Here is a 10,289-nt window from a genome sequence, read left to right as displayed (position 1 = left end):
TTGTATCTGCAACTGTATTTGATAATGTTTTGAACTTTTAAAATACTTCATGGTAGAACCAGAAGCTGCACTTCATATTAGTGACAAACGTTGGCTTTTTTTGACGAGTTGCTTTCATTTTTGCTTCTACTTTTCATGTTTTCTATTCTTAGCTGGTAACTAAGGTTCTTCTTCTACATATTAAAAAAGTTGTTAAACATCTGAGTGGCGCACTACCACTACTCGTGGTGAGAAAGTGTATTACACCTTATTCAAAATCAATACGGTCCCACGGCCCTCTGCGGCCCAAAGTTAAAAACTGTTGTTCTTTTGAGGCCCTCAAGTTGGCGCTCGCGTTCTATGGGTTAAGAATCACTGCTTTAGCGGACAAATTAGCTTCCGCTAAATTAGGTTTTGCCAAATTTAAATCCACTAACAGCTAACTAAAGCTAACATCAACAGGTRTGTTTCAGTCCCARRTGTTGAAGATGTATGACACAGACTGTAGCGGGTAGTGAGTGAGTAGCTGTCAGTATTAGCTGCTGCTAATTTTTTTGTTTTGTTTATCAGCTAACTGCTAATAGCGGAGCGAATCTTTTCATTTAGTGGATTAGTCTTTTCACAAAGTCGGCTAATAGCCTCGTTGATTGAGAGTTTGTAGTGTCGAGCGGACATACAGGAAGTCATGTGACTCGTGTTCTAAAAATAGAGTGAAGGTCTCCATTAGCTTCCGCTAAATTAGGTTTTGACAAATTTAAGTCTGCTAACAGCTAACTAACAAGCTAACATCAACAGGTTTGTGTCAGTCGCACTAGTTCGCAGTGAAAATTATGTTAGCGCATAACTGTTTATGTTAGCTTCAGCTAAAGTTTACTTGTCTAGATGTTAGGTTAGCTTGTGCCATCTTTTTTTACATATTTTATCTATCTTTAGTTATTGAATTATGAGTTAGTGAAGCTAACGTTTTGGTTAGCTCTTCACACAGCTGCCTGAATCCTTCTGACACTCACTAAATATCTAATAATCTATAACAGAAAAGCTTATTGTGCCTTTTGTTAAATAAAAAAGCAAAAATTGAAGGTAAAGAAAAAAAAAGTATAAAGGGATAACAAAGCTTTCCAAATGTTACTGATGATCTCAGAAGTGCTTAACGTAGCTTATAGAGAAAAGTCAGTTTGGTTCTATTTGATGTGTTTCTGATCTTGTGATCATGGTTTTTATTTATTTTTTACACCAGATGGGTACCGTCTCTGTGACTTTGATGAGGACCAGTGTGATTGGGACCTGAGGTCACTTTCCAAACTGAAATGGAAAAGAACGAATCAGGAGAACATCTCCAGATCGGATCCTTTGAAAGGTCCGGGCAGAGATCACTCCACCAACACGGCATCAGGTATCCTGAAAACTGACTGGTCAGATTCTACTAAATCTCTCACAGTTGGGTCCAAAATTACAGCTGCTTACCAAAGGTTTAAAGTYCCTGTGACATGAAAACGTTTGTAAMAATACAAATGCATTTTTGTAAAGATAACACTGAGAACATTTTACAAAATAATTTTCATGCTGCTGAGYTGAACAGTTGTTGAGATATTTGCATGTAAAYTAACAGGAAGTGACGTCAAAGGGGAATGTCTGAATGTAAACAGAGCTAAGCTGAAATGCTCAACAACCCAGACTGTGGAGAGGAATCTGATGTTTTATAATATTTTGAGTCACTATCAGACAGAAACAAAAAAAAACAAGTCAGAGTTCAAATCCTAATGTTTCAATAAACAAAGACCAGTGAGTTCTTTTTCTTAAAGGAGTTCCCCTTTGATGTCACTTCCTGTTTCCCTTTTGCCAAGCCAGTTTAAAAAGAAAACCGGCCAGTTATGTGTCCAAATGGGCAAAATAATATGTGGTATGCCAAGTTTCTTAAATAGAACAAAGCTTTTTTGACTTTTTGTATCTGAAGGATAAGCATGTCACAGGCACTTTAAGCATAAATGTGCAATAATAATAATAATAATAATAATAATATTGATATAACAGGTCACTTCCTGTACGTCACTGTCCCTGATGCTGGTCTCACAATGGACTGGGCTGCGTTTCAAAGTCCACCTCTTCAACCCACCAACAGAACACATCCCTGCAAAGTGAGTCAAAGAATGATKATTGTTCCTTTCTACCATTGTTTACTGTTGAGAATTGGTTTTTAATGTAACAAAGGTGTTCTGTGCAGCACTTTCAGGGTTGGTTTTGCTGTGTTCACACTTTTTGTTTATTTTAGTGTTACATAAAAGWTTAAATGAATAAGTTTATTTCAAACTAAGACGAGGTGATTCCTGTTCGTCGCAGATGGTGATGTACACTCACCAGTTTGGGCCGCGGTCCGGAGGTTTGACGGTGATGGTGTCGGATCGACAGATTTACCCGGTGTGGAAAAGGGGCGGAGCTTTAGGGGATCTCTGGGTGAAAGCGGAGGTGGAGATCGTAGCCGACTTACCTTTCCAGGTGAATGCTTCTGGCATGTTGATCCAGGTATTTAAATCATTACATTCAATTATAAAACCTTTAATATTCCTACAGATTGTGATAATGGCAGCAATCAGAGACTTTGCGTACGGAGGAATTGCCGTCGACAGCATCATGTTATCGCCTGACTGCCGCTTGTCACCTGGTATGATTTTTATCTCAACTTCCAAAAGACAAAAGTCATTTTCTCCTCTGGTTTGGTAAATCCTTGTCACGTTCTCTTCTCTTCCAGTAAATCACTCACTGGACGCGTTCCCAGAACCTCCTAAGAAGCCATGCATCGATGATCCAAACAAAATATGTGACTTTCACGTTGACTGTGCAGAAGGACAGGACGAGGCCAAATGRGGTGAGTGGATTCTGTTTGGGTTGCATGAAACCGACACTTCACAGTTCCGCTAATCTGCTAACCYCTAATAGCAGAGCTAACTTTTCATTTAGCGGATTAGTGTTAGAACCAGAAGCTGCTCTTCATATTAGTGACAAGCTTTTTTTTGACAAGTTGCTTTCATATTTGCTTCTACTTTTCATGTTTTCCATTCTTAGCTGGTAACTAAGGTTCTTCTTCTACATATTAAAAAAGTTGTTAAACATCTTAGTGGCGCACTACCACTACTCGTGGTGAGAAAGTGTATTGCACCTTATTCAAAATCAATGTGGTCTCGCGGCCCTCTGCGGCCCAAAGTTAAAAACTGTTGTTCTTTTGAGGCCCTCAAGGTGGCGCTCGCGTTCTATGGGTTAAGAATCACTGATTTAGCGGACAAATTAGCTTCCGCTAAATTAGGTTTTACCAAATTTAAATCCACTAACAGCTAACTAAAGCTAACATCAACAGGTTTGTTTCAGTCCCACCTGTTCATATAAGATGAAGATGTATGACACAGACTGTAGCAGGTAGTGATTAGCTGTTAGTATTAGCTGCTGCTAATTTTTTTGTTTTGTTTATCAGCTAACTGCTAATAGCGGAGCAAATCTTTTCATTTAGTGGATTAGTCTTTTCACAAAGTTGGCTAATAGCCTCGTTGATTGAGAGTTTGTATGCAGTGTCGAGCGGATACACAGGTAGTCATGTGACTCGTGTTCTAAAAATAGAGTGAAGGTCTCCATTAGCTTCCGTTAAATTAGGTTTTGACAAATTTAAGTCCACTAACAGCTAACTAACAAGCTAACATCAACAGGTTTGTTAACTTTGGACAATGTTAGCGGACCAGTAGAAATTATCAAAAATGCGCAAAGCGAGCCGACCTCATGTTTTTGTTTTTGCACTCAGGTCAAGATTGTAAGTAAGAAACTGTTCTTAATGTTTTACCTGGTGAAATAAAGGTTAAATAAAAACAAATAAATAAAATTATGGGATAAAGCTGAGGTTGCTATCGAAACACCATTATAATTGCACAAATTCAACAGGTAAACTGTTATACAAACCCCATGTATTTGCTATAAACACAGTTGTGTTAAACTTTCCTTTAGGATCGTAGATGACATTTGTCATAAATATCTAAACGTGCTTTTTGAGCTTACTGAGTTTGCATAATTCCAATGGCGTTCATAGAGCAACCTCAGCTTTTACCCAGTTGACCTGTGACCCAGAAGAGCTAGGCTTTGCTATGCTCACAAAAAACTATGAATTGGTCTATTAGGATCTGCTAAATTAAATTTAGCCAACTTAAAGTCAAAAATAAAAACAACTATCCCCTAACACCTGCAGTGCTGAACAACTTTAACCCATCGGCCTCATTAAAGGACACTATCAGTGCCCTCTAGTGGTCTCATGACAATGTTACACTCATTTGTGTGAAAACAAGATGGCAGGGGTCAATCTACAGTACGATTAGGCTTTAATCATGAAACCAGTTGTATTTATGCACAGTTACATCTTTAGCTTCATAAGGCAGGCAAATTTGATGTTTTTTTAGAGCTGAAGCAAAGTACAATGTCTGTAAAGATAAAGTCCTCATTTGAGGACATTGGGACTATAATTTCATTATTAATGTGCCATTAGGTTGGATAAACCTACAAATATTTAGAAGCAGGGATGGAAATTAGCACTTGCCACAGGTCAAATGCAGGTAAAATTACGAAGTAGCGTGTAGATCTGAACGACGCACTAGTGACTGTGGCAGGTGTGTAATTTGAAATGAGAGTAAAACAGGTGAGGCTCATTATTCAGGTAAACGTCCGAAGGGGTTCATATAAAAGCATTTTCAGAAGGAGAAAATAAAACCACTAACTTACATATCTGGAGTTGAGTGGGCGGCAGGTAACAAAAACCGTAGTTTCTCAACACGGCAGGTTTGATTTTCAGGAATGATTTTCGCGTCAGTCTGAATTTACTATTTATGAGGTAATAACATGGTGTGTTTCTAGCGCCCCCTAGAGTTTGGTTGATATGAGATTGTAGATACATGCTCAGAAATATTCATTGGATGTATAAGTGGTTAAAACTGGTTGTCAAAACTAATCATCGACTTTTTTCTTCGGCTTTGGTTTTAACAAACATGATCCACACAAATCTCTTGCCTCTTCATGTGGATGTCTACAGTTGATAAATGTTTCTTGCAGGGGATTTCTCGTACCCTGAAGGCAGCTCAGGATGGACTGACTCCAGCGTTGGGAGCCAAACTTGGATGCTGTTTAAAAATGACTCAGCTGAAGGTACAAACACTTTAATTCATTTGCTTTTAGTTGTGTTTCTAAACCTCTTTCTTTGATGTTTCTTAGAGGAGTATCTATATGTAGCCGAGGCTCCAGGCCAGCAGCTAACACAGGCGCAGACCCGAACCCCCCTATTGGGCCCCACCGGTCCAGCCTGTAACCTCAGCTTTGATTTTGCTCTCGCTGGGAGTTTAAGTCATATTGGTAAATTTTATTTAAAGGAGTGTAACTGGTTAACTTTCTCCCCTGGATAGAAACAGCTGTGATCGTGTTTCTTTGTTTCAGGGGAGCTGTCAGTCAGAGTGATTGACAGCTCGCTGGGCGTGGGACCCAAACTGTGGGAGTTCAGCGGGAAAACAGGAAACCACGAGGATGCTTGGCAGCACGCCGACATCCACGTTGGAGTCAGGAAACATCGCTTCCAGGTTGGCCTTTTTTTTTTCTCTAAAACCAAGTTTTATTTGTTTGTAAGTTTTTTCACGCCCAGATCGACTTTGTCATGTGTTTATGAAAAAAAAAATCAGAAATCTGATGTTTTAATTTGTTCTAGCTGGCATTTGAATCGCGTGCTGTGAAAATTCAGCCTAACGAGACGATCAAAGTGGGGAACGTTAGCTTCATTAGCTGTCATTCTAATTATTATCCGTTTGCGCCAACAGGTAACTTTTTCCTCATGTTTTTCACCTCGAATCATCTCAAAACTTAATTGAACAAGTCTTTCTTTGAGACAGGACTGTCGTGTAACTTTGAGGATGGATTGTGTGCATGGTATCAAGACACCAGTGACAACTTTGACTGGTTTGTCCTCACTGGGATGGACCACACCATTGGAACCGGTAAGCCCAAAAAAACGTACCTCATTGGTGTCACGTTGTGTACACGAAGAACCCAGGGAGCATAAAAAGTAAATAAATAAGAAAAATATGCTGATTTAATAACAAAACTGACAGGCTGTGGTGGACACTTTGCTAACTCGTAATCTGCTAAATACGTAGCTCTTGAACGTTAAACCAAAACTGAAGCTAACACTAACAGCTAATCGCTAACCGCTAAGAAAACTAGTATTAAATCTGCATCACACATCTTTGTCTCCTTCTAGCTGAAGACTGGTGGTGCTGACATAAACCTGTTGACGTTAGCTTGTTAGTTAGCTGTTAGCAAACTTAAATGGCTAAACAAGTAAAAATAAGCGGAAGCTAACAATAACAGCTAATCACTCACTGCTAAGACGACTGTCACTCAGTCTGCGTCACACATCTTCACCTCATTCCAGCAGAACGCAGGTGGAACCGACACAAACCTGTTAATGTTTARGAGTTAGCTGTTAGCAAACAGGCAGACCGTTCATTACTAAAAACTAAATATGATTTGGGACAGAAAAACCCTACAGTTTTGCTACTTTCCCAGATGCTAGCAAAGCTAATTTCAGTAGCAGATGGAAAATCCCCAGTGGTGGCCACAGCTAACCAGAAAATTAGRTTCACTAACTAATAYRACACTAACTAGATAACTTTGCTAATGCTAAGTTGCTAAYTATGTTTAAAAGAAAAATYGCAGAACCTAACYCTAAACAAGTYAAAATTAGCAAAAGCTAACACACACAGGTTCGTCTCCTTCCAGCTGAAGACCGCTGGAARTGACAAACCTMTTAGCTTGTTAGGTAATTGTTAGCGAAAGCMAATTGGTCCGTTAACATTTTCAAAGTTAGTGAAAAAGTTAATTCTCTAATTACATAAAAAAAACTGCAGAAGCTTACGCTGAACAAGTAACAATTAGTGGAAGCTAACACTAACAGCTAATCACTACGACACCTACTGGTGGGGCTGGCTCAAACCTGGTAATGTTAGCTTGTTAGCTAACAGTTAGCAGATTGGCAAACCCTAATTTAGTGGAAGCTATTTGGTCTGCTAACGGTTTTTAAAGTTAATGAAAAAGATAATCTGGTACATGAAAAATTAGTTCCGCTGTTAGCTGTTAGCCGATTAGCGAAACCATGCCCATCAACGCCGAGAGAGAAGTAGAGACTAACTGACAATAAGGAACAGCTGGGACGAGACACGAGGATCAGGTGTGGACGGGAGGGGCTGGAGTAAAGACAGTAACACAAGGGAACAGAGAAACACTAAAGAATCAAATATAAAACCCTACAAACGACACTTTGACCTGATTAGTRCTTGCTGCTGATCTTCAGGCAGGAGTCTTGTCGTGGACACGTGGAGCCCATCTCTACGAGGAGCGTTTGGGCGTTTGATATCATTCCCACAACCACCAACTCCCACAGATTACTGCCTCTCCTTCTTCTACAAGCTCTACGGACCGAACGCCGGTGAACGATTACGACAGTACCGGACAAACCTCGTCTCGTTTGCTGTTGTTTAACAAGCGTTTCTTCTGTCGCTTCCTCATCCAGGTGCTTTAAACGTGAAGCTGACGGGTCAGAACGATTACGAGGTCCTTCTGTGGTCTCGCAGTGGAGCTCACGGGAACGTGTGGCACGAAGCGCAGTGCCCGGTCCCGCACCAGCTCGCAACCTTTCAGGTATTTCCTGGCTCGTACAGTAAAAGGTGTTGCGTAATCCGGGGGTTGGGGGTTAACGTTTGTTTTCTTTTTTTCTGAACCTAAACTTCGACCCACCTCCAGCTGATGTTCGAAGCGGTTCGCTCCGGTTTCGACGGGCGRGTGGCCATCGACGACGTGGCGTTCTTGGACCGCCCGTGCACCATACCGAGGATGTGTTCCTTCGAGGGCCAGAGGTGTGGTTACAGCAGCGCCGGTAAAGTCCGTTGGCTCCATCGCAACGGATACGCCACCACGATGGCAGGACCCAAAACAGACCACACTCTGGAGACCGAGCTGGGTCAGAGAAAGTCCCAACAAATACCTTTTTTTCCCCCAATAATCATAAAAATAAAAGTTTTACTACTTATGTTTTCTACCCAGGTTACTATATGATGGTTAACACCGACGCAGACATCCTTCCCGCCCGCACCTCCGCTACCCTCTCCTCCCCGGTTCAGCCGGGAACCACCAGAACACAGTGTGTGTATTTCTGGTACCACATGGGAGGACTGAACTCCGGTGAGCAAATTTCTCCCCTCAGAACACTGACCGACCGCTACGTCCTAGTAAAACCCGTCTAATCGTGCGTTCCTTGCAGGTTATCTTACMGTTTACGTGAAGCCGGAGAGAGGAGCGAGGCTGATGATCTTCTCTGATTTCACGAACGTAGGAGACGTCTGGCGCCACGGCATCGGCAACGTCACGAGTGGACTCGTTGATTGGCAGGTGCATCGTAGCCGTAACCTCTTGAGCCCCATGAAACAGTTTATTTCTGTTTTCTATTTCTTTTAGCTTCTTTTAACTAAAGATCTGTCAGTTGAACCTGGACATGTTTGGTATCAAAATAAACCTAAGGATCTTAGCTAAAGGTTCATGGAAACGTAAAAACAAGGACATGGACGTAAAAACTTCAGATTTCTTAACATTTATMAATGGAACCATCATGGTCTGTCCTGTGCAGAATGACTAAATGTTAAATTATTTCTTTATTAAAACCTCTGTAACTTTGCTCCAGTTCATTTTAGCAGCATGAATCTTTGCACAGGTGATGTCCACAAGTAGATTTATGGTTTCCAAGAGTTTTTAGCCTGATTCATTATGGTTTTAAATGGGTTATATACTGTCTAATGAAAAAAATCTTCAGGTGGGAGTGAAAAAAGAAATTAAGTTCATCCTCAATATCTCTAAAACCACAGCAGCTGTTTTCATACTAACACTTCTGATGAAATCTACCAAGTGTAGCTTTATTTTGAAACCAAGATTATTTAAGTAGAGTTTATAAATGCTCAGGTACACTCAGTTATATTTTGGTATTTTGAGCAAAAACTTCAAGAAAACCCTTTGGGGCCTTAAACGAGTGCAACAAGTGACCCCCGTAGACCGGTTCTCTCTGGTACTGGATCTACTGATCACCAGACTTCTAATGTTTTTCAAGCCGTTTTGTTTTACAGTTTGGATCATGGGTGTCAGGAACCACACAAAAAAAAACCCCACAAAGTTTGTAACTTTAGGTTTTGTTTTCGCTCCGCAGTTGGAGTTTGAGGTGGTCGGAGCCGGAGGCAGAAACTCTTACGTCGCAGTCGACGACATCTACCTGTCGGCTCACCCGTGTGAAGATCAAGGTCTGTTTTTATTCATCAGCTACCAAAAACCACAGGCTAACGTTTACACMTGTTGGTTTTTGTTCATCTTCGTTTAAACCAACGTTCCAAAACGAAAAAGTCTTTATTGGTGACCAGTTATAGACAATTTAAGACATATGTCCTTTCTCAACCATCCATTTTTCATCAAACATTCGCTAACTCATCAATCGCTAACTAAAAATATAGCTTCACTAATGCTAAACGGCTAATTGTTCTGCCAACAGTTTTCAAAGTTATTGTAAAAGTAAATTCTCTGAACATGTAAAAAAATAAATAAGCTGAAGCTAACTGCTAAGTCCAACGTCAATTAGTCTGCATCACTCGTCTTTGTCTCCTTCCAGCTAAAGACTGTTGGGACTTTTAGCTTGTTAGTTAGCTGTTAGCCGACTTAAAGATGGAAAAACTTAATTCAGCCAAAGCTAATTGGTCCGTAACAGTTTTCAAAGGTATTAAAAAACAAATCCTTTAAACGTGTTAAAAAAATTGGAAGCTAACGCTAAACAAGTAAAAATCTGTGGAAGCTAACGCTAATAGTTAATTATTAACCGCTAAGGCGACTGTCACTCAGTCTGCTTCACATGTTTTCAGTGTTTTCTTCTCCTTCAAGCTAAATAAGAGTGGGCCTGTTACAAACCTGTTGATATTAGCTAGCCATTAGCAGACTTAAAGTTGGCGAAACTCATTTAGGAAAAGCTAATTGCTTTGCTAACGGTTTTCAAAGTTAGTAACAAACAAAGTCAAGCTACTCCGCTACACAAAAACATTGTTCCACTAATAACTGTTAGCAGGGTAGTGGAATCATGCCCACTGACTGAAATTTCAAAACAGTTTTTACATTTTTCTTGTCTCTTGCAACAGGTCCTGTGATACTTCTTTTGTCTTGTTTACATGTTGTTTATTTCCCTTGCGGAAAATAAAGTTTTTTTGAGGGAAAAAACG

The 10,289-nt window shown here is 40.3% G+C and overlaps 1 protein-coding gene across 1 annotated transcript in view; it reads left to right on the top strand.

Moving 5' to 3' along the window:
• Positions 1-10,289, top strand: part of mamdc4 (MAM domain containing 4) — a gene marked incomplete in the record, with an annotated part of 22,119 nt that overhangs the window by 6,043 nt on the left and 5,787 nt on the right. Inside the window, 16 exon segments of the mRNA XM_014024834.1 lie at positions 1,227-1,372; positions 2,011-2,114; positions 2,317-2,472; positions 2,548-2,638; positions 2,726-2,842; positions 5,056-5,148; positions 5,215-5,352; positions 5,434-5,573; positions 5,699-5,807; positions 5,880-5,984; positions 7,340-7,474; positions 7,559-7,686; positions 7,789-8,005; positions 8,089-8,226; positions 8,306-8,433; positions 9,239-9,329. Coding sequence (XP_013880288.1) covers positions 1,227-1,372; positions 2,011-2,114; positions 2,317-2,472; positions 2,548-2,638; positions 2,726-2,842; positions 5,056-5,148; positions 5,215-5,352; positions 5,434-5,573; positions 5,699-5,807; positions 5,880-5,984; positions 7,340-7,474; positions 7,559-7,686; positions 7,789-8,005; positions 8,089-8,226; positions 8,306-8,433; positions 9,239-9,329 — 2,036 coding nt within the window.

Source organism: Austrofundulus limnaeus, unplaced genomic scaffold, assembly GCF_001266775.1.
Source record: "Austrofundulus limnaeus strain Quisiro unplaced genomic scaffold, Austrofundulus_limnaeus-1.0 Scaffold441, whole genome shotgun sequence".
Classification (NCBI taxonomy): Eukaryota; Metazoa; Chordata; class Actinopteri; order Cyprinodontiformes; family Rivulidae; genus Austrofundulus; species Austrofundulus limnaeus.
The sequence above is the reverse complement of the archived record's forward strand: the minus strand, read 5'-3'. Positions and strand labels throughout refer to the sequence as shown.